Source organism: Triticum aestivum, chromosome 5D (assembly GCF_018294505.1).
Source record: "Triticum aestivum cultivar Chinese Spring chromosome 5D, IWGSC CS RefSeq v2.1, whole genome shotgun sequence".
NCBI lineage: Eukaryota > Viridiplantae > Streptophyta > Magnoliopsida > Poales > Poaceae > Triticum > Triticum aestivum.
The window spans coordinates 112,225,830-112,250,388 of NC_057808.1; the positions used below are offsets into that span (position 1 = coordinate 112,225,830).

The 24,559-nt window shown below is 41.8% G+C and overlaps 1 protein-coding gene across 2 annotated transcripts; it reads left to right on the top strand.

Annotated features, from left to right (window-relative positions):
- Positions 1-13,286: 13,286 nt before the first annotated feature.
- Positions 13,287-19,051, top strand: LOC123119753 (intermediate cleaving peptidase 55, mitochondrial). Of its 2 annotated transcripts, XM_044539658.1 has the most exons (13): positions 13,287-13,448; positions 14,183-14,290; positions 15,205-15,468; positions 15,555-15,647; positions 16,286-16,492; positions 17,095-17,198; positions 17,433-17,499; positions 17,583-17,690; positions 17,794-17,886; positions 17,981-18,071; positions 18,172-18,242; positions 18,389-18,517; positions 18,619-19,051. In XM_044539658.1, exons 1-13 carry the CDS (start codon positions 13,401-13,403, stop codon positions 18,727-18,729), a joined length of 1,494 nt encoding a protein of 497 aa, XP_044395593.1. In that variant the 5' UTR covers positions 13,287-13,400; the 3' UTR covers positions 18,730-19,051. The 2 variants fall into 2 exon arrangements, with proteins under 2 accessions (XP_044395593.1, XP_044395594.1); XM_044539659.1 differs by lacking the exon at positions 13,287-13,448 and having other exon boundaries at positions 15,233-15,468.
- Positions 19,052-24,559: the final 5,508 nt, after the last annotated feature.

The following is a 24,559-nucleotide window of genomic DNA, read 5'->3' on the forward strand; positions in this document are numbered from 1 at the left end:
CACCTTAGTACTATTTGGGTGTTAATCACATAGTGATGCGAACTAGATTATTGACTCTAGTAAAACCCTTTCGGTATTAGTCACATGGCGATGTGAACTAATCACATGGTGATGTGAACTATTGGTGTTAAATCACATGGCGATGTGAACTAGATTATTGACTCTAGTGCAAGTGGGAGACTGAAGGAAATATGCCCTAGAGGCAATAATAAAGTTGTTATTTTATATTTCCTTATACCATGATAAATGTTTATTATCCATGGTATAATTGTATTAAACGAAACTTGATACATGTGTGGGTACATAGACAAAACACCATGTCCCTAGTAAGCCTCTGCTAGACTAGCTCGTTAATCAAAGATGGTTAAGTTTCCTAACCGTAGACATGTGTTGCCATTTGATGAACGGGATCACATCATTAGGAGAATGATGTGATGGACAAGACCCATCCGTTATCTTAGCATTATGATCGTTGAGTTTTATTGCTATTGCTTTCTTCATGACTTATACATGTTCCTCTGACTATGAGATTATGCAACTCCCGAATACCGGAGGAACACCTTATGTGCTATCAAACGTCACAATGTAACTGGGTGATTATAAAGATGCTCTACAAGTGTCTCCGAAGGTGTTTGTTGGGTTGGCATAGATCGAGATTAGGATTTGTCACTCCATGTATCGGAGAGGTATCTCTGGGCCCTCTCGGTAATGCACATCATTATAAGCCTTGCAAACAATGTGACTAATGAGTTAGTTGCGGGATGATGCATTATGGAATGAGTAAAGAGACTTTCTAGTAACGAGATTGAACTAGGTATGATGATAATGACAATCGAATCTCGGGCAAGTAACATACCGATGACAAAGGGAACAAAGTATGTTGTTATGCGGTTTGACCGATAAAGATCTCCGTAGAATATGTGGGAGCCAATATGAGCATCCAGGTTCCGCTATTTTTTATTGACCGGAGAGGTGTCTCGGTCATGTCTACATAGTTCTCGAACCCGTAGGGTCCGCACGCTTAACGTTCGATGAAGATTTGTATTATGAGTTTTGTGATTTGATGACCGAAGTTTGTTCGGAGTTCCGGATGAGATCACGGACATGACGAGGAGTCTCGAAATGGCCGAGAGGTGAAGATTGATATATTGGAAGGTAGTATTCGGACACCGGAAGGGTTCTGGAGTGTATCGGGTACATACCGGAGGGGTTACCGGAACCCCCCGGGGAAAGATATGGGCCTTATGGGCCATAGGAGGGAGGCTAACCAGCCCACAAGGGGCTGGTGCACCCCCCACAAGGGAGGAGGCCAAATTGGACTTGGGAAGGGGGCGCCACCCTCCTTTCCTTCTCCTACTCCCTCTCCTTCCCCTTTTCCCCCTCCGGTAAAAGGAAAAAAGGGTGGGGCCGAATCCTACTAGGACTGGAGTCCTAGCAGGACTTCCCTCTCCCTGGTGCGCCCCTTGTTGGTCGGCCTCCTCCTCACCTCCTTTATACATGGGGGCAGGGGGCACCCCAAACACACAACAGACAATTGTCTTAGCCGTGTGCGGTGCCCCCCTCCACAGTTACACACCTCGGTCATATCATCGTAGTGCTTAGGCGAAGCCTTGCGCCAGTAACTTCATCATCACCGTCGCCACGCCGTCGTGCTGATGGAACTCTCCCTCGTCCTCAACTAGATCAAGAGATCGAGGGATGTCATCGAGCTGAACGTGTGCTGAACGCGGAGGTGCCGTACGTTCGGTACTTGGATCGGTTGGATCGCGAAGACGTTCGACTACATCAACCGCGTTACTAAACGCTTCTGCTTTCGGTCTACGAGAGTACGTGGACACACTCTCCCCGCTCATTGCTATGCTTCTCCTAGATAGATCTTGCGTGATCGTAGGCAATTTTTTTGAAATACTACGTTTCCCAACAAAAGCTCGGCTTGTTGCGAAAGGTTTTCGACAAGTTCAAGGAGTCGACTACGATGAGACCTTCTCACCCGTAGCGATGCTTAAGTCTGTTCGAATCATGTTAGCAATTGCCGCATCTTATGATTATGAAATTTGGCAAATGGATGTCAAAACTGCATTCCTTAATGGATTTCTTAAAGAAGAGTTGTATATGATGCAACCAGAAGGTTTTGGCGATCCTAAAGGTGCTAACAAAGTGTGCAAGCTCCAGTGATCCATTTATGGACTGGTGCAAGCCTCTTGGAGTTGGAATATATGCTTTGATAGTGTGATCAAAGCATATGGTTTTATACAAACTTTTGGAGAAGCCTGTATTTACAAGAAAGTGAGTGGGAGCTATGTAGCATTTTTGATATTATATGTGGATGACATATTGTTGATTGGAAATAATAGATAAATTCTGGATAGCATAAAAGGATACTTGAATAAGAATTTTCAAAGAAAGACCTCGGTGAAGCTGCTTATATATTAGGCATCAAGATCTATAGAGATAGATCAAGACGCTTAATTGGACTTTCACAAAGCACATACCTTGATAAAGTTTTGAAGAATTTCAAAATGGATCAATCAAAGAAAGGGTTCTTGCCTATGTTACAAGGTGTGAAGTTGAGTCAGACTCAATGCCCGACAAGTGCAGAAGATAGAGAGAAAATGAAAGTCATTCCCTATGCCTCAGCCATAGGTTCTATCATGTATGCAATGATGTGTACCAGACTTGATGTGTGCCTTGCTATAAGTTTAGCAAGGAGGTACCAAAGTAATCTAGGAGTGGATCACTTGACAGCGGTCAAGAACATCCTAAAATACCTGAAAAGGACTAAGGATATGTTTCTCGTTTATGGAGGTGACAAAGAGCTTGTCGTAAATGGTTACGTCGATGCAAGCTTTGACACTGATCCGGATGACTCTAAGTCACAAACCGGATACATATTTATATTGAATGGTGGAGCTGTAAGTTGGTGCAGTTCCAAGCAGAGCGTCGTGGCGGGATCTACGTGTGAAGCGGAGTACATAGCTGCTTCGGAAGCAGCAAATGAAGGAGTCTAAATGAAGGGGTTCATATCCGATCTAGGTGTAATACCTAGTGCATCGGGTCCAATGATTTTTTTGTGACAATACTGGAGCAATTGCCTTGGCGAAGGAATCCAGATTTCACAAGAGAACCAAACACATCAAGAGATGCTTCAATTCCATCGCGATCAAGTCAAGGAGGGAGACATAGAGATTTGCAAAATACATACGGATCTGAATGTTGCAGACCCGTTGACTAAGCCTCTCTCACGAGCAAAACATGATCAGCACCAAGACTCCATGGGTGTTAGAATCGTTACTATGTAATCTAGATTATTGACTTTAGTGCAAGTGGGAGACTGAAGGAAATATGCCCTAGACGCCATGATAAAGTTGTTATTTATATTTCCTTATCTCATGATGAATGTTTATTATTCATGCTAGAATTGCATTAACCAGAAACTTAGTGCATGTGTGAATACATAGACAAAACAGAGTGTCCCTAGTATGCCTCTGCTTGACTAGCTCATTAATCAAAGATGGTTAAGTTTCCTAACCATAGATATGTGTTGTCATTTGATGAACGGGATCACATCATTAGAGAATGATGTGATGGACAAGACCCATCCGTTAGCTTAGCATAATGATTATTAAGTTTTATTGCTATTGCTTTCTTCATGACTTATACATACTCCTCTCACCATGAGATTATGCAACTCCCGAATACCGGAGGAACACCTTGTGTGCTATCAAACATCACAACGTAACTGGGTGATTATAAATATGCTCTACAGGTGTCTCCGAAGGTGTTTGTTGGGTTGGCATAGATCAAGATTAGGATTTGTCACTACGAGTATCGGAGAGGTATCTCTGGGCCCTCTCGGTAATGCACATCACTATAAGCCTTGCAAGCAATGTGACTCATGAGTTAGTTACGGGATGATGCATTACAGAACGAGTAAAGAGACTTGTCGGTAACGATATTAAACTAGGTATGATGATACCGACGATCGAATCTCGGGCAAGTAACTGATACGTCTCCAACGTATCTATAATTTTTTATTGTTCCATGCTATTATATTATCCATCTTGGATGTTTTATATGCATTTATATGCTATTTTATATGATTTTTGGGACTAACCTATTAACCTAGAGCCTGCCAGTTTCTGTTTTTTCCTTGCTTTTGAGTTTTACAAAAAAGGAATACTAAACGGAGTCTAATTGACGTGCCAAATTTTGATGATTTTTTATGGACCAAAAGAAGCCCCGGAGTAAAATAGTTGGGCCAGAAGAGTCCCGAGCCATCCACGAGTGTGGAGGGCGCGCCCTACCCCCCTGGGCGCGCCCCCTGCCTCGTGGATGACTCGGAGACCCCCCTGATGTGAGACCGACGCCAAAAATTCCTATAAATACAGAACACCCCGAAAAGAAACCTAGACCGGGAGTTCCGCCGCCGCAAGCCTCTGTAGCCACCAAAAACCAATCGGGACCCTGTTCCGGCACCCTGCCAGAGGGGGGAATCATCACTGGTGTCCATCTTCATAATCCCGGCGCTCTCCATGACGAGGAGGGAGTAGTTCACCCTCAGGGCTGAGGGTATGTACCAGTAGCTATGTGTTTGATCTCTCTCTCTCTCTCTCTCTCTCTCTCGTGTTCTTGATGTGGCACGATCTTGATGTATCGCGAGCTTTGCTACTATAGTTGGATCTTATGATGTTTCTCCCCCTCTAACTTCTTGTAATGGATTGAGTTTTCCCTTTGAAGTTATCTTATCAGATTGAGTCTTTAAGGATTTGAGAACACTTGATGTATGTCTTGCATGGGATACATGTCGTGACAATGGGGTATTCTATTGATTCACTTGATGTTTGTTTTGGTGATCAACTTGCGGGTTCCGTGACCTTGGGAATCTATGCATAGGGGTTGGCACACATTTTCGTCTTGACTCTCCGGTAGAAACTTTGGGGCACTCTTTGAAGTTCTTTGTGTTGTTTGAATAGATGAATCTGAGATTGTGTGATGCATATCGTATAATCATACCCGCGGATACTTGAGGTGACACTGGAGTATCTAGGTGACATTGGGGTTTTGGTTGATTTGTGTCTTAAGGTGTTATTTTACTACGAACTCTAGGGCTGTTTGTGACATTTATAGGAATAGCCCAATGGATTGATCGGAAAGAATAACTTTGAGGTAGTTTCGTACCCTACAATAATCTCTTCCTTTGTTCTCCTCTATTAGTGACTTTGGGGTGACTCTTTGTTGCATGTGGAGGGATAGTTATATGATCTAATTATGCTATCCTTGTTGGGAGAACTTGCACTACTGAAAGTATGAACCCTAGGCCTTGTTTCAACGCATTGCAATACCGTTTTCGCTCACTTTTATCATTAGTTACCTTGCTGTTTTTATATTTTCAGATTACAAAAACCTATATCTGCCATCCATATTGCACTTGTATCACCATCTCTTCGCCGAACTAGTGCACCTATACAATTTACCTTTGTATTGGGTGTGTTGAGTACACAAGAGACTCTTTGCTATTTGGTTGTAGGGTTGTTTGAGAGAGACCATCTTCATCCTACGCCTCCCACGGATTGATAAACCTTAGGTCATCCACTTGAGGGAAATTTGCTACTGTCGTACAAACCTGTGCACTTGGAGGCCCAACAACGTCTACAAGAAGAAGGTTGTGTAGTAGACATCAAGCTCTTTTCTGGCACCGTTGCCCGGCAGGTGAGTTCTTGAAGGTATATCTTTAGATCTTGCAATCGAAAATTTTAGTTTCTTGTTTTATCACTAGTTTAGTTTATAAAAGAAAACTACAAAAAAATGGAATTGAGGGTGCCTCATATGCTTCATCTTTTTAATATCTTTCGTGAGAAGGATGGAAAGGAAAATTGTGCTCAAGTGTTAGAAGAAGAATGCATTAAAATGTTTGGCACTAAATATTTGAATGATGAGCATGATTGCAATGTTGTTAGTATGAATTCCTTGAATATCCATGATGCTAATGATATGCAAAGCCACAAGCTTGGGGATGCTATGCTTGACGAAGATGATATTTTTTGTCCCCCAAGTCTTGATGAGCAAATTTATTATGATGATAGCATGCCTCCTATTTATGATGATTATATTGATGAAAGTGGGTTTGGAAGAGTGTCAACTTTAGGAAGTAATGATCCCACTATTTTGGAGGGTGTTGAATCTTATTGTGATAATTATGAAAGTGGATTTGGAGAGGTCATGACTTTATTTAGTGATGAATCCACTATTTCGGAAGAGGTTCCAATTGATTATGAGAACAAAGTTGCTATCTATGATGATTATTGTGATGACATGTATGCTATAAAGAATAATGATAACCATGAAACTTGTGAGCATGATTTTAATTTTCAATTGGATTATGCCTCACATGATAGTTATTTTGTCGAGTTTGCTCCCACTACTATTCTTGAGAAGAAATTTGCTTATGTGGAGAGTAATAAAAATTCTATGCTTGTAGATCATGAAAAGAATGCTTTATGTGATGGTTATATTGTTGAATTCATTCATGATGCTACTGAAAATTATTATGAGGGAGGAATATATGCTTGTAGGAATTGCAATAATATCAAGTTTCCTCTCTATGTGCTTAAAATCTTGAAGTTATGCTTGTTTTGCTTTCCTATGCTAGTTGATTCTTGTTCCCATAAATTGTTACTCACAAAATATCTATTCATAGGAAGTGGGTTAGACTTAAATGGGCTAGTCATATTCTTCATGATGCTCTCTTTATGTTTCAATTCTTATCTTTTATGTGAGCATCATTGAAATCATCATGCCTAGCTAGAAAAGGCATTAAAGAAAAGCGCTTGTTGGGAGACAACCCAATATTTACCCCTACTGTTTTTGTGTGTCCACATGATTAAGCTACTGTAGTAATTATGTTTTATAGCTTTTGTTTCAATAAAGTGCCAGGTAGAACCTTTGGGAAGACTTGGGTGAAAGTGAATGTGATCTTGCTGTAAAAAACAGAAACTTTGCGCTCACGAGATTAGCTGTCATTTTTTACAGAAGAGTGCTTTTAAGTTGATTCTTTATGCAGAAGATTAATAGGCAAATTCCGCACGTCCACCAATTTATTTCAGAATTTTTGGAGTTACATAAGTATTCGAGAGTTACCGATTACTACAAACTGTTCTGTTTTTGACAGATTCTGTTTTCTATGTGTTGTTTGCTTATTTTGATGAATCTATGAGTAGTATCGGAGGGTATGAACCATATATAAGTTGGAATACAGTAGATATTACACCAATATAAATAAATAATGAGTTCACAACAATAACAAAAGTGGTGATTTTATTTCCTTATACTAACGGAGCTTACGAGTTTTCTGTTGAGTTTTGTGTTGTGAAGTTTTCAAGTTTTGGGTAAAGATTCGATGGACTATGGAATAAGGAGTGGCAAGAGCCTAAGCTTGGCTATGCCCAAGGCACCCCAAGGTAACATTCAAGGACAACCAAGAGCCTAAGCTTGGGGATGCCACGGAAGGCATCCCCTCTTTCTTCTTCGTTCATCGGTAACCTTACTTGGAGCTATATTTTTATTCACCACATGATATGTGTTTTGCTTGGAGCATCATTTTATTTTCTTTTCTTTTGCTTGCTGTTTGAATAAAATACCAAGATCTGAAATTCTTAGATGTTAGGGAGTCTTCACATAGTTGCATAATTATTCGACTACTCATTGATCTTCACTTATATCTTTTGGAGTAGTTTTTCATTTGCTCTAGTGCTTCACTTATATCTTTTTAGAGCACGACGGTGGTTTTATTTTGAAGAAATTGATGAACTCGCATGCTTCACTTATATTATTTTGAGAGTCTTAAACAACATGGTAATTTGCTTAGGTTATGAATTTAGTCCTAATATGATAGGCATCCAAGAGGGATATAATAAAAACTTTCATATAAAGTGCATTGAATACTATGAGAAGTTTGATTCTTTATGATTGTTTTGAGATATGAAGATGGTGATATAAGAGTCATGCTAGTGGAGTAGTTGTGAATTTGAGAGATACTTGTGTTAAAGTTTGTGATTCCCGTAGCATGCACGTATGGTGAACCGTTATGTGATGAAGTTGGAGCATGAGGTATTTATTGATTGTCTTCCTTATGAGTGGAGGTCGGGATCGTGCGATGGTTAACTCCTACCAACCCTTCCCCTAGGAACATGCGTGTAGTACTTTGTTTTGATGACTTGTAGAGTTTTGCAATAAGTATATGAGTTCTTTATGACTAATGTTGAGTCCATGGATTATACGCACTCTCACTCTTCCACCATTGCTAGCCTCTCTTGTGTCGCGCAACTTTCGCCGATACCATATACCTTCCTCAAGACAGCCACCATACCTACCTATTATGGCATTTCCATAGCCATTCCGAGATATATTGCCATGCAACTTTCCACCGTTCCGTTTATTATGACACGCTTCATCATTGTCATATTGCTTTGCATGATCATGTAGTTGACATCGTATTTGTGGCAAAGCCACCTTTCATAATTCTTTCATACATGTCACTCTTGAGTCATTGCACATCCCGGTACACCGCCGGAGGCATTCATATAGAGTCCTATTTTGTTCTAAGTATTGAGTTGTAAGTAAATAAAAGTGTGATGATCATCATTATTAGAGCATTGTCCCAGTGAGGAAAGGATGATGGAGACTATGATTCCCCCACAAGTCGGGTTGAGACTCCGGACGAAAAATAAAAAATAAAAAATAAAAAAGAGGCCAAAAAAGGAGAGGGCCCCCCAAAAAAATAAAGAGAAAAAATGAGAGAAAAAGAGAGAAGGGGCAATGCTACTACCTTTTTACCACACTTGTGCTTCAAAGTAGCACCATGATCTTCATGACAGAGAGTCTCCTATGTTGTCACTTTCATATACTAGTGGGAATTTTCATTATAGAATTTGGCTTGTATATTCCAATGATGGGCTTCCTCAAATGCCCTAGGTCTTCACGAGCAAGCAAGTTGGATACACACTCACTTAGTTTCTTTTTGAGCTTTCATATACTTATAGCTCTAGTGCATCCGTTGCATGGCAATCCCTACTCACTCACATTGATATCTATTGATGGGCATCTCCATAGCCCGTTGATACGCCTAGTTGATGTGAGACTATCTTCTCCTTTTGTCTTCTCCACAACCACCATTCTATTCCACCTATAGTGCTATGTCCATGGCTCACGCTCATGTATTGCGTGAAAGTTGAAAAAGTTTGAGAATACTAAAGTATGAAACAATTGCTTGGCTGAAACCGGGGTTGTGCATGATTTAAATATTTTGTGTGATGAAGATAGAGCATAGCCAGACTATATGATTTTGTAGGGATAGCTTTCTTTGGCCATGTTATTTTGAGAAGACATGATTGCTTTGTTCGTGTGCTTGAAGTATTTCTGTTTTTATGTCAATATTAAACTTTTGTTTTGAATCTTATGGATCTGAATATTCTTGCCACAATAGAGAAGATTACATTGATAAATATGTTAGGTAGCATTCCACATCAAAAATTCTGTTTTTATCATTTACCTACTCGAGGACGAGCAGGAATTAAGCTTGGGGATGCTTGATACGTCTCCAACGTATCTATAATTTTTTATTGTTCCATGCTAGTATGTTATCCATCTTGGATGTTTTATATGCATTTATATGCTATTTTATATGATTTTTGGGACTAACCTATTAACCTAGAGCCCAATGCCAGTTTCTGTCTTTTCCTTGTTTTTGAGTTTTACAGAAAAGGAATACCAAACGGAGTCCAATTGACGTGCCAAATTTTGATGATTTTTTATGGACCAAAAGAAGCCCCCAGAGTAAAATAGTTGGGCGAGAAGAGTCCCGAGCCATCCACGAGGGTGGAGGGCGCGCCCTACCCCCTGGGCGCGCCCCCTGCCTCGTGGATGACTCGGAGACCCCCCTGACGTGAGACCGACGCAAAAAATTCCTATAAATACAGAAACCCCCGAAAAGAAACCTAGATCGGGAGTTCCGCCGCCGCAAGCCTCTGTAGCCACCAAAAACCAATCGGGACCCTGTTTCGGCACCCTGCCGGAGGGGGAATCATCACCGGTGGCCATCTTCATCATCCCGGCGCTCTCCATGACGAGGAGGGAGTAGTTCACCCTTGGGGCTGAGGGTATGTACCAGTAGCTATGTGTTTGATCTCTTTCTCTCTCGTGTTCTTGATGTGGCACGATCTTGATGTACCGCGAACATTGCTACTATAGTTGGATCTTATGATGTTTCTCCCCCTCTACCTTCTTGTAATGGATTGAGTTTTCCCTTTGAAGTTATCTTATCAGATTGAGTCTTTAAGGATTTGAGAACACTTGATGTATGTCTTGCGTGGGATACCTGTGGTGAGAATGGGGTATTCTATTGATTCACTTGATGTTCGTTTTGGTGATCAACTTACGGGTTTCGTGACCTTGGGAATCTATGCATAGGGGTCGGCACACGTTTTCGTCTTGACTCTCCGGTAGAAACTTTGGGGCACTCTTTGAAGTTCTTTCTGTTGGTTGAATAGATGAATCTGAGATTGTGTGATGCATATCGTATAATCATACCCGCGGATACTTGAGGTGACATTGGAGTATCTACGTGACATTAGGGTTTTGGTTGATTTGTGTCTTAAGGTGTTATTTTACTACGAACTCTAGGGCTATTTGTAACACTTATAGGAATAGCCCAATGGATTGATCGGAAAGAATAACTTTGAGGTGGTTTCGTACCCTACAATAATCTCTTCGTTTGTTCTCCGCTATTAGTGACTTTGGAGTGACTCTTTGTTGCATGTTGAGGGATACTTATATGATCTAATTATGTTATCCTTGTTGAGAACCTGCACTAGTGAAAGTATGAACCCTAGGCCTTGTTTCAACGCATTGCAATACCGTTTTTGCTCACTTTTATCATTAGTTACCTTGCTGTTTTTATATTTTCAGATTACAAAAACCTATATCTACCATCCATATTGCACTTGTATCACCATCTCTTCGCCGAACTAGTGCACCTATACAATTTACCATTGTATTGGGTGTGTTGGGGACACAAGAGACTCTTTGCTGTTTGGTTGCAGGGTTGTTTGAGAGAGACCATCTTCATCCTACGCCTCCCACTGATTGATAAACCTTAGGTCATCCACTTGAGGGAAATTTGCTACTGTCCTACAAACCTCTGCACTTGGAGGCCCAACAACGTCTACAAGAAGAAGGTTGTGTAGTAGACATCAGTAACATACCGATGACAAAGGGAATAACGTATTTTGTTATTGCGGTTTGACCGATAAAGATCTTCGTAGGATATGTAGGAACCAATATGAGCATCCAGGTTCCGCTATTGCTTATTGACCGAAGATGTGTCTCGGTCATGTCTACATAGTTCTCGAACCCGTAGGGTCCGCACGCTTAACGTTCGATGATGATTTGTATTATGAGTTACGTGTTTTGGTGACCGAAGTTTGTTCGGAGCCCCGGATGAGATCACGGACATGACGAGGAGTCTCGAAATGGTCGAGAGGTAAAGATTCATATATTGGAAGGTAGTATTCGGGCATCGGAATGGTTTCGAGTGGTTCGGGTATTTTACCGGAGTACCGAGGGGTTACCGGAACCCCCCGGGGAAGTGTTGGGCCTACATGGGCCTAAGGGAGAGAGAGGGAAGCCTGCGGGGGTGGGGGGAGGGGGGTGGCACGCGCCCCCTCCTAGGGAGTCAGAATAGGACAAGGAGGAGGGGGCGCGGCCCCTTCCCTTTCCCTCTCCCTCTCCTTCCCTTTCCCTCTGGTGGAAGAAAGGAAAAGGGGAGGGGGGTGGGGGCGAATCCTACTAGGAGTGGAGTCCTAGTAGGACTCCTCCCCATGGCGCGCCCCTCTTGGCCGCCGGCCTCCTCCTCCCCTCCTTTATATACGGGGGCAGGGGGCACCCCAAAGGCACATCAATTGTTCTCTTAGCCGTGTGCGGTTCCCCCTCCACAGTTTACTCCTCCTGTCATAGCGTCGTAGTGCTTAGGCGAAGCCCTGCCAGGATCACATCACCAACACCATCACCACGCCGTTGTGCTGAGGGAACTCTCCCTCGACCCTCTGCTGGATCAAGAGTTCGAGGGACGTCATCGAGCTGAACGTGTGCTGAACACGGAGGTGGCGTACATTCGGTACTAAGATCGGTTGGATCGTGAAGACGTTCGACTACATCAACCGCGTAAACCTAACGCTTCCACCTTCGGTCTACGAGGGTACGTGGACACACTCTCCCCCTCTCGTTGCTATGCATCTCCTAGATAGATCTTGCGTGAGCGTAGGAAATTTTTGAAATTGCATGCTACGTTCCCCAACAGTCCCCCCACCCAACCTTGACAAAATGTCTGAATATATTTTTAGAGGAGCTTAATTAACATAGGCATAAACTTTGCCCCCCCTAAAAAAGTATGGTATTTTCCCTTCCCCCTCCAACATTCCCTGTCTAGCTCCACCACCGATGCCCAATGTTGTCATTCATTTTGCCATCACCACAGCATAAACCTCCATCCCTTGGGCATTTGGTGGTTCTTCTCATGCATCGATGCCCTCCATTCTCCACCCTCTTCAGTCCTCCCCTAAATTCTAACATGTAATCCGAAGCTCCCCAACCCTAACATCACCGAATCTATTCCTCCCCGCAACGTTGTTGCCACTATCGAGTTCCTCCCGGCAACGCTAACCACTACGCGCCGTGATCTCCCGCAGCTGCACTATCATCGCCACTCACAATGTGATTGCCTCCTGGAGCTTCACCAAACTTCCAGTCCCCGGACATAGAGAAAAAGGTTTACATTCATCAGCTATTTAGTTTCGATTTGCTAACTATTTTATACTACAATGGCAGGGCCTCTCCCAACCATAGATTGAGGACACTGGAATAGAAGAAAACACAAATATGGTAGGCATGCAAATTATTAAAAAGAATGAACAAACGACATAAATTGTACTCCTTCTGTAAACTAATATAAAAGCGTTTAGATCACTACTCGCTCTTATATTAACTTTAGTGATCTAAACACTCTTATATTAAGTATTAGTTAGTTTATGGAGGGAGTAATTTGGATGGACCTGAAAAGCCTAGAGCGGTGTCGCCATAGCTATTTGAACATGGTTCCGCACAAAATTGTCAAAAAAAAAACATGCTTCCACCAAAAAAACAAAAAAAAAAACTTTGAACAAAGACCGAACAACGCTTTAGGATTAGTGATGAAGACTGTTTTACATACACACCTTTCCCGTCCCTTCTGGACGGCCAGGATCACCGCAGAGTCCCAGGTTAGGGTCTCTCCGGGGAAAGGAGAAGGCTGCTAGAGGGGAGAAGAAAAATCAGGAGAGGGAAAGGGGTTTAACGCCGCAGCAGCTGCCATGGCGACGGCGGCGCGATTCTTGCGAAGGACGCTGCGGGCAAGCGAGGTACTCGGATCGAACCCACTAATTACTAATCACCGCCGACGGGAAGCTCTTCCCCTCTCCCCTCTTCGTGTTCCCCCTAATCATTCTTAGGATTTTCCGCGACCGCCGCTCGTTTCATGATTCGCTCTCTGTCCGCGCTGCCTTCGCCGAAGATTATTAATTTGCTGTACTTCTATATATGTATTTAGTGTCTACTAGTATCGTGTGCTCACCAAAGGCGCGGCTTTGTTCTCGACCTTGTCACAAGCGTTTAACCACTAGGTCGATCTGTCGTGTAGTGGTTGAGAAGCAGCTGAGGGGATACCCTTGGACTGTTAGCTTCACTGAATACTGGATTGGGGGTAGCTTAAGGGTAGAATGGAATAGCTTTGAATTTCAGCAATGCCCTGAGATTCGGTTCTCATGAGGTCCTTGGTTAATTTGGGTTCTGGTTGAATTGTGATTTGCACGTTTCACGTCTTGGCAGCACAAACAGACTGGAACTTAAAGCGTCCAAATCGTGGTTCCCTGGATTCTAATCGCCACTAATTATAGGTTCACTTTTATCATGGAACTGATGAATTCTTGCAATTGATGAATTATATTCAATCCTTAATACTTCTGGACTCTGGTTAATGGGAGCAATTTGGTGGCATGAACACAACGCCCACGCCTCGTACAGGTCCTTTTACAGCATTATGTACCTCCTGAGTGTTGGATTCTGATTCAAGGCGTTGTTCTAATGCTGCATGCAGGTGGCGTCTCGGTTGTTATCTACCTCTCACAGTATAGTTAGGCGTGCTGCATACACTACCGGGGGAATAATTGATGTTGGCCAACCAACACCCAAATCTCATCCTGAGGTAATATCTCTTTTAGGCTCAGTGTGCAGTTGTGTGGTTTCTGAACTGTGCTGTGCTGAGCTTCTTTTATAATCTGCTGTGGAAAAGCAGCGGCACAAGCAGAAAAGGCTGGTTAAACAAATGGTGAATTAGGCAAAAGCAGGTTGAAAAAAGGGGATTATCATAATCCTTACTGGTTTATTGCTGCACTTGCTGGTTGTTTCAAAGTTTACAGCCGTGCTAACTTTTTAATCTCTCTCTACTTTGGTAGCTAGACCATGTGAGTACTTACCTAGTGTTCATCTCGCAAGGTAGGTGATAGCTAGTTCTTTCAGTATTTTTGTGGCCCCCCATATCCAGATGTTGTAACACGTTGCCTCTTAGCTAATGGCTAACTTTGTACATTACTTGTTGCCTCTGGTTAAATTATAATGATATCTCTTATGACAAAAACCAGTATCTGTAAGAGTTTCTATACATCCATTATTATCATCATCTTTCATACACTCTGAATAGGATATTACCATAGTGTAGCCATGGTGTTTCAATGGTGTTCTTGGCTCAAAGTAAGGCCAGAACGCCAGTTTTTTTTTAAAGATTAAGTCTGTCCACATGTGGAAGGTTGGGATTTCTTTTACCTGAATTTACCCCATTATCTAAAGAAATAAGCCTAATTCACCCCAAAAATCCCAAAGTACTTTGAATTTATAAGATAAACCAATTATTTTCTCTTATAAGTATTAAGTATAGCTTTGAAAATCAGTCTACAGAACAAGCCTTATTAGGCCAAACATGCCCGTGCTCATTGTTTTCACATTCATAAAAGTCCACATTCCCTGTGCTAACTCTGATGCATTTACTTTTTTTTTTTACTTTTGTGGTTGTCAAAGTGATTCTTTTCATTCTTTCTTAAATATTGTAATACAATGAACCAGTTATTAGCTGATGAGGAGATTACACCAGGCATCACAAGTGAGGAGTACATATCCAGAAGAAAAAAGCTTGTGGATGCTTTACCAGAGAAGAGCTTGGCCATAATTGCATCTGCAGATCAGCAGATGATGACTGATGTAGTTCCGTACTCATTCAGACAGAATGGTGATTACCTGTACATTACAGGTTGTACACAACCTGGTGGTGTAGCAGTTTTAAGTAAGGAAACTGGTTTATGCATGTTCATGCCAGATAAACATAAGGAGGTAATAATGACCTGTTGGCCTGTTACCTCATACTCTCATACCTTCAACTGAGCCAAACCATTCTTACGAATGTGGTTTGTCTCCAGGATGTAGTTTGGGAAGGTCAGACTGCTGGAGTTGAAGCAGCTGTGGATTTCTTCAAGGCAAATAAAGCATTTCCACTTAGTGAGATGAAAAAGGTTAGCTTTTGGGTTTTGTTTCCGCATGTTTTTGATTCATCGCCCCTGGGCACTAATTATTACCTTCTAATTGCTACCTGCCTGCACTGCTCCCTCCAGTCAAGAGATATTATCATTTGGGGGCGCATAGTCAAACTATTAAACTTATACTCCCTCCATCCCATAATGTAGTGCATATAGATTTTCTTAAAAAATCAAACCTCACAAACTTTGACAAAGTTGACAAAGTTTGTGGAGAAAAACATTTACATCTAGAATGCCAAACACATATCATTAGATTCATCATAAGATGTAGTTTCATATTTTATATATGTGGTATTATAGATATAAATAGTTTTCTCTATGAACTTGGTCAAAGTTTACATTTGACTTTTCAGAAAATCTATACGCACTATATTACGGAAATGGAGGGAGTATATCGTATCTATATGAATATTGAGATTTAACATATGTAAATGATATCAGTATATAGACTAAAAAACAATTTAGTATTTAGCATTAGAATTAGTGGCCAAGGTTGCATTTTGGAGACCGTGGCGATTTCCAAGGCGACACTCTTTTTGTGATCAGAGAGAGTACTTTCTTAGTTGCTGGTCACAGAATGCTTCTCAATTGACACAATTTCTATTAAAATGTAGATCCTTCCTGAAATGATTGAGCAATCAAAAGTGGTGTATCACAATGCAAAGGCATCCACATCTTCTTATAGGAACTTTGATGCCTTCCGCAGGGCATCACTCAACAATAAAGTAAAAGATCTTACGCATTACACTGATGAACTGCGGTGGATCAAGTCAAAATCGGAAATCAAGTTGATGAGGGAGTCAGCATCTATTGTTTCTCAGGTATTTTTGGTTGTACTTCTGTTGTTTTCTTCATGCATTCTTAGGAGATATTGAGTCTGATGCTCTCTCTAAGTTCAGCCTTGGATAGAAAATTTCCAGAAATTATTTAGTATATTCCAGTAAAAAGACATTGGTCCCAAACTCTTAGGTGAATGATATATTTAAAAGCACAGGGAAATTGCTGGTTGGGTTGAGGGTAGTGTTATGGTGGATTGTCTGATTGTGGGATTATACTGGTCCATTGTGCTGCCAGAGGATTAGACAGAACACCATTGGCAATGGGAGAACTTTTCTTTCAAGACCACCAGTGGGTTTATGATGTTGAGAATGTCTATTGTAGACATCCGTCAACTACTTTTCTGCCCCTTTAGATAGCCCCACAACTCAGATTGTACAATTGTTTGGGTTCTATTATTACGTCTAGAATTTTACCTCAAGTTGCCAAATATGCATTCAATAAGCTAGAAGACAAGACGAAGTGACTCAATTTTGCAAGTCACACACTGTACAAGTGACAGAACGGTTGTCTGAAAGACGTGCACGGCTGCATGCAGTGCTTCTCTTTTTCTGTTTACTGACTTAAATTCTCTCTTTCTGTCCAGTCTCTTTTGCAGACAATGTTGCTCTCAAGGACCCACAGAGAGGAAAGCCAGTTAGCTGCTAAAATAGAGTATGAGTGCAAAATGAGAGGTGCCCAAAGAATGGCGTAAGTATATATTGTCACTGTATATTGTTTTTATCCTTCTGCTTTATATAGATTGCATCTGAGGCACTGACTGTGTGGCCCTGTGTTCATCTGTTTTTCTTAGCTGATAGCTGGTAGAATAAGTTTGCAGTGATCTGTTGAGATCCATAAATTAAGGAACCATTGTCTTTTGTTGAGTGAGCAAGGTGCCATGCTAAATTGATTTACGTTTTTCTTCTTGTTTCCTTATCTTAGGTTCCATCCTGTAGTTGGTGGTGGCGCAAATGGCAGTGTTGTACATTACTCAAGAAATGATAAGAAGGTACAACAGAGTTCTTCTGTAGTCGTATATCTCAGATAGCTTTTCTTGTAAAGTTGATTTTTGCCGTTTGAGTCGTTTGACAGATCAAATCGGGTGATCTTGTCCTCATGGATGTTGGATGTGAGTACCATGGCTACCTTAGTGACCTGACACGGACATGGCCACCCTGCGGTAGATTTTCAGCTGCTCAGGTAAATGCCCAATGTTCATTTCTTTATATGATATACTTGTATCCAACCGAAAAAGCGGTAATTTTGGACTTACGAGTACCTTTTTTTATCCTCAATTGTACAGGAAGAACTGTACAGTTTAATACTGGAGACGAATAAGGAATGCATAAAGCTTTGTAAACCAGGCACGAGCATTAGAGAGATACACCATCATTCGGTATATCCTCAGTATATGTTCTAATTCAATTTTTTAATGTAAAGATGTAAAACTTGATTTATAAAGGTCCACGGCTCTAATCTCCAAATCACAGGTCAAGATGTTGATAAGCGGATTCCAAGAACTTGGAATTATAGGGAAGGGCAAATCTATCCAATACAATTATTTGAATCCAACCTCAATAGGTCTCAGAATCTACCTGTCTCTTGATTAGATTTGTCGTTTGATGCAAGAGATTTGGATCTTGGGACCAGCTTAATAACCCTTTGTCACCCTGGCATCCAGGTCATTCTTTGGGAATGGATATTCATGACTCCACTAGCCTCACCTCCGACAAACCCTTGGAGCCAGGCGTTGTAAGTAGATCAGCACCAGCTGGCTTTTGTGCACCGCATTTTACATAACACTAGCAAATTTAGCGCATCTCCCAATTATCATCCGTCTTCCATGGAAATCTGAGTTGTAACACTGACAAGAGGTCCTGCATGTGGCATGTGCACAGGTAATAACCATTGAACCGGGGATCTACATTCCCTCGGTCCCGATACTCAACGAGAAGGCCCCGGACAGGTTCCGGGGCATCGGAATAAGGATCGAGGACGAGGTCCTCATCACCGAGAACGGCCACGAGGTACCGCCCTAAATTTCATCCGGTACCGCCTGGTTTAATGTTAGTACCAGCCTGAATTGAAGATGATGACACCCTGGGGTGGCTGGCTCCGTTGGTTGCAGGTGTTGACGGCGTCGGTGCCGAAGGAGATCCCCCACCTCACCACCCTGATGAACATGGGCGGCGGTGGCTCCACGACGGAATCCCATGAAGTGAGAGCTGCTTGCAACTGAGGATCTCGCAGATAGCAGCGACACGATATTCTTTCTACCGGAGATCATGTGGCATCGACCCATACAATATCCCCCCTTATCCCTGTCAAAGATGTAGACATGGGAATTGCCTGAAAACCGAAGGGGCGCTTCCGAAAAGTTTCGCCAGTTCACGGCAAAACGCGCCCGCTGTTAGGGTTTGTAATATGTTCATTAGACAAAGTTTTGGGTCTTCATTATTTTGTTGTTGTTGAGGGAATTAGATCTTCATTTGTTGGTGTAATAACTGTAGCTGAAGACGGCTGTTGTCTGGCAATCAATGGTGAAAGGGCTTTTCATGAAACTGTCCGTGCCGCGTCTCAGACGGAGGGAGGGAGCCTTCGGGTTTAAGCATTACGACCCACTTAAGTATGGCAGCAAGAGGTTGGGGGGAATGAAGCAGGAAAGGCGCCGTCGCCATTGCTCAGTGTCGCATCAGGCCTGTTCTCCTCGGCTAGGTTAACAGTCGCCGTCGGCCGCGCGCGGTTAGCCGGACGGCCCTACGGCGCGTGACCACAGCACGGAGTGGACGGGACGGGACGGAACGGCGATGATGTATCATGGGATGGAGGCATAGCGAGTCGTCGCTGTCGTGGCGGGTGAGGGAAACAGCAGGGCAGCCATGAATGCGCGCGCTGGTGGTAGGAGGTAGGTGGTGGTAGGTTAGGGGGTGGTGGTGTGCGGATACCGGATAGTGATGAAATCGGATGATGGACGGATGGAGGCCTGCCTGCCTGATAACGCTGCCGTCCTTCGGTCCTGCGATCCTGCCTCTCCGGCTTTAAATCTCGCACAGAGGAAACGCGTTGTCCGAGCCCCCAAAAACATTCAAGTCTTCTCCATGGGCTGCTCTACGCGTGAAACGTTTGAGTCGCCCACAACAGGCCGCCGGAATGAAATCTTTGGCTCAAAGTGGAATTCCAGTTCCATTTTCCGGGAGCTGTGGTACAACATGATGCATCTTCAGAAAGTTCGCAGCATGCTATGCATCTTGTGCTGAGAGGCGGACACGTACTCTGGACTTATCAAATCATGCGTGTGGGCTGCCTCTTCACCCTAATCTTCCACAATCATGTTGTGCGATACTATTACTCAACAAATCATCACTTGCGACATTGTCTTCAGATCTCACATCTTGCGGCTCCACGAACAATATCCAAATGAGCTTGGAACACTCCAAAGGGCCCCTCAACATCCTTCCTAGCAGCTTCTTGCATTTGTGCAAAGAGATGTCATTTGTTACGTTAGGGATTAATAAATTAATAAATTAATTTATCGTATGAAGTATGGGTTCGGTTGGAGACACTCTTTACAGATTATTCATCCACTAGTTCCCCTGAATTTTGCATAGAACCCAATAACAAAATGATGCCACACCATTTTATAACTTTCATCCGTAATCCCACCATCCGTAAGTGTAACACAAAACTCTTTACAACAACAATTAATAGAAACGAGATTCCATGTTTGTAGTGGATAATGATGGTCGGGCCGGTGGGCTTGTTTTATTTTACCATAAAGTGAATAAAATCCAGTTGAACTTTGTTTCTTCCCATGCTATTGATATTTTTTTCATGCCCGAGGATGTTGTACAATGGCGATTTATGGTCTTTTATGGTCACCCGGCTTTGTCTGAACGTCATATGTCTTGGGATGATATCTGTAACTTACATAAAAAGAGTGACCATCCTTGGTTGTTCTAGGAGATTTTAGTGAAACTGTATACTCATCTCAAAAAGAGGGCGGTAATGCGAGACCAAATGATATGATGAAGAATTTCCATGACTGTCTCATGAAGTGTGGTCTGTAAGATTTGGGTTTCGTTGGTGACCCTTTTACTTGGAGGAGAGGTGATATCACGGAAAGACTTGACCTAGAAATTTGTCATGTCGAGTGAGAAAATTCCCTTATGTTGTGGTTATAAATGAGGAACATGTGCATTCTGACCACCTTCCTTTGTTTCTGCATGATGATTATTTTGACGATAATATGTTTACTCGTCTAAAGGATCGTGTAAAATAGGTTGAAGCTGGATGGCTCAAAGAAGAGACAACTGAGAAAATTGTGAAGACGGCTTGGGAAAAGGCCAAAATGGCGAGTGTTGGTCCATCTCTTGTAGTGCGCACTCGGACGGTGCACGCTGATTTGTATTCTTGGAATCGATAGTCCGAGGGACCGAAACGACGAATCAATTTGTTTTTTTAATAATGAATTTGCGGTGTGGTCCTATGAATGCAGAGCCTATTTAACGACAGAAGGAAGTTCTTGTTCTCAATGAGCATCTTTTGGATCAAGAAGAAACTTTCTAGCTTCATATAGGTCCTGCAAATTGGCTGATGCATGGGATCATGATACATCATTTTTCCATAGTGCAACTACAGCCAGAAAAAAGGAGAAATAGTAAAAAAAACACTTCTTGATGACATGAGTGTTTGGCGACAAGGTACGGAACTGAAGTATCATATCACGAGCTATTTTCTAATCCTTTTACCTTAGAAGTTTTGCAACTGTACCGGGAAGTTTTATGTCTTGTTCAAAGAAGAGTGTCTGGTGGGATCAATAATGCCCTCCTTGCACCTTACTCTACAGTAGATGTTCGAAAGACTCTTCCGCTATTGGAGATTTATAAGCTCAGGACCAGATGGAGTCAATGCTATTTTTTGTAAAGATTTTGGCCCATATTAAGGAATGGTCTCATTGAGGAGGTTCTGCAATTGGTGAATACACATACTATTCTGTCAGGATGGAATGATACTGTGATTGTGATGATCCAAAAGGTTAATTATTCAGAGAAGGTAAACTCAATTTAGAACAATCAGTTTGTGTAATGTGGTGTACAAGATTATCACGAAAATGGTGGCTACTCATTTGAAGGTTTTTCTGCCAGACATCATCAGTCTGGCTCAAAGTGCATTTGTGCCCAAAAGAATGATTGTGGACAATGTTTTAGTGGCTTATGAGTGCTTCCATACAATAAAGAACAAGAGAGAAGGCAAAGGTGGTATGTGTGAAATTAAACTTGATACGCATAAAGCTTATGATAGGGTTGAGTGGTATTTCTTGAAGAACATTATGTTGAAACTTCGCTTCCAGGAGAATTGGGTCAATTAGATTATGCAATGTCTATCCACTATTGAATACAGAGTTTGGTTTGATATAGAAGAAAGTGAGAGTTTCAAGTGTACGAGAAGTTTAAGGTAGGGAAATCCCTTGTCTCCTTATCTTTTCTTGTTATGTATGGAGGGTCTAACTGCTCTCTTAACTCATGCAGAGGAGGATGAAATGATTTCTGGAGTGAAAGCTTGCAGAGATGCCCCCTCTATCATCAATCTTCTCTTTGTCGATGACTTGTTGATCCCCATGAGAACTAATATTTACAATATTGAGGCTTTGAAGTTAGTTATGGACTCTTATTGTGCAGCTTCGAGCCAATGGTGACTGCCGATAAATCAAGCATCTTTTTTAGTCCTAATATGAGTGTGAAAACTAGAGAACAAATGTGTACCACTCTAAATATCATGACCGAGGCTCCAATGACAGATATTTAGGTTTTTCCAGCCAATATGGTTTTGGATAAACTGGTTGTTTTCGGTATCTGATTGATCGTATTATCATGAAAATCAGTGGTTGGAAGGAAAGAATATTATTTGCTGGAGGGAAGGAAATTCGTCTCAAATATGTTATTCAAGCTATTCCCACATATGCAATGTCGGTCTTCATAAATGGATTTGTGAAAGAATTACTGACGTGATATCACATTTTTTGTGCGGAGACGAGGACAATCAGAGAAGGATGCATTGTATGGATTGGCGGAAAATATGTGTCCAAAAAATCAAGGAGGTATGGTTTTTTTTGTGATATTCATTGCTTTAATATGGCAATGCTGGTAAAACAGGCTCGGTGTCTTCTTGAGAACTCTGATTCTATATGTACCACTGTTTTGAGAGCTAAGTATTTTCCTGGTGTTAATTTGTTGAATAGCAAGTTAAAAAAGGATCCTCGTTTACTTGGCAAAGCATTGCGGCGGGGGTTAATTCTGTTAAGCATGGTTATATGTGGCGAGTTGGGAATGGTCAGCATGTTAATATTGGGATGATGCTTGGATCTAAAATTATGCTAATCGAAAAGTTACCACTCCTAAAGGGTCATTTGTTATCTAAGGATGTTAGATTTATTGGTCTCGTTTAAAATAATTGGGATGAAAATCTGGTCAGACAAACGTTGTGCCAATTGATTCACAACGAGAACACACTATCCATCTTCCTCAACACGAGATGTCAGATTTTGTCGCTTGGAATTACACAAAGACTGGGATGTTTTCGGTTCAATCAACCTATTTCATGGAATGGGATCATCAACATGGGAGAAAATTGTGACATACTAATGGTATGTGACAAACCATAGTTAATCCTACTTGGTGTAAGATTTGGAAGCTTTTGTGCCTGACAAAGGTTAAAATTTTCATTTGACGTATGTTGCATGTCACCCTCCTATTCCGTGTTACGCTTGCGAATAGACATCTGAAAGTCTTGCTCCAATGTCTTTCTTGTTATTCTGGTCCATAAGATACAAAGCACTCGTTGTTTCTTTGCCATAAAGAAAGGGAGGTTTGAAGAAGGTTGGGGATGGACGAAATTATTAATAAAGCATGTGAAGTTGATTGTTGGAGTTCTTCTTTCGCCAGACCATGCCTTGTCTATTATGGGTCTTTAGAATGTTTGTGAGATGATCATCATTTCTGCTTTGTATTTGTGGTGGAAAAGGTGTAAACTATTTCACGAGGACATAATTTAATATGCTTATTAGATTACTATGGGGATTCATGCTCTAACAGCTAACTATGTTATTGCTTCCTCTCCAAATGTTTCCATGAAAATAGGGGGTTGGATCTGCCCCCTTGGATTTTGTTAAACTTAATATTGATGCATCTTTTGATCAAGATTTGCTTAGAGGCATCGCTGGTTGGTCCCGAGGGACGATAAAAGGTAAACCCATTGCTAGGGAAATATGAAAATTCATTGGTATGCGGATGTCTTGACGGCTGAAGCCTTGGCGCCTAGATTCGGGCTTACCCTTGCGCAATGGGTGGGGTACAATCATCTCATTATTAATTTGGGTAATCTGGAGGTCATTGACACCATCAAGAATGGAGGGCGATCAATGGAACGGCGGCTGTAGTTTTCAATGACTGATATTACTTTGCTTGTGATTTTCCTATATCTAGTTTCGAACATTGCAGAGAAACAAATAAGGTTGCTCATGAACTTACTAGGTTTGCTAGAATTTCCTTCGACCGTTGATTGGTTTGAGGAGCCTTTGAATGAAATTATACCCATCTGCATAAACAATTTAATTGGTATTTCATAAGTTGCTCATGAGCTTGCTTGGTTGGCTTGATTTTCTTCGAATGATGATTGGTTTGAGGAGCTTTGAATTAAATTAGACCCATCCTCATGAACAATCTAATTGGTATTTCAAATGAATAAAGTTTCTCAGCTTTTTTTATAAGGATGTAAGTTTTTTTAAGGATATTGCCATTGATTCATTAATCATAAGTCACAGTACAACCGTACGACGCACACACATGGAATCATCCAGAAAAGGCCGAAGGAAGGTATGAGTCTAAGAACATTTGCAGATCCCCTCTCCTAAAAAAATATACAAGAAAGACCCTAGGAATCACTACAATCGCCATCGCCACCACGTGCCATTGTCAGAGTTGAAAAAGTACCACTGTTTGATTAGGCTTTGTGAGCCTATTGAGAGGCCCGTCGTTGGCGGAGCCAAATTTGTTGTGGCGCATCGAACGGGG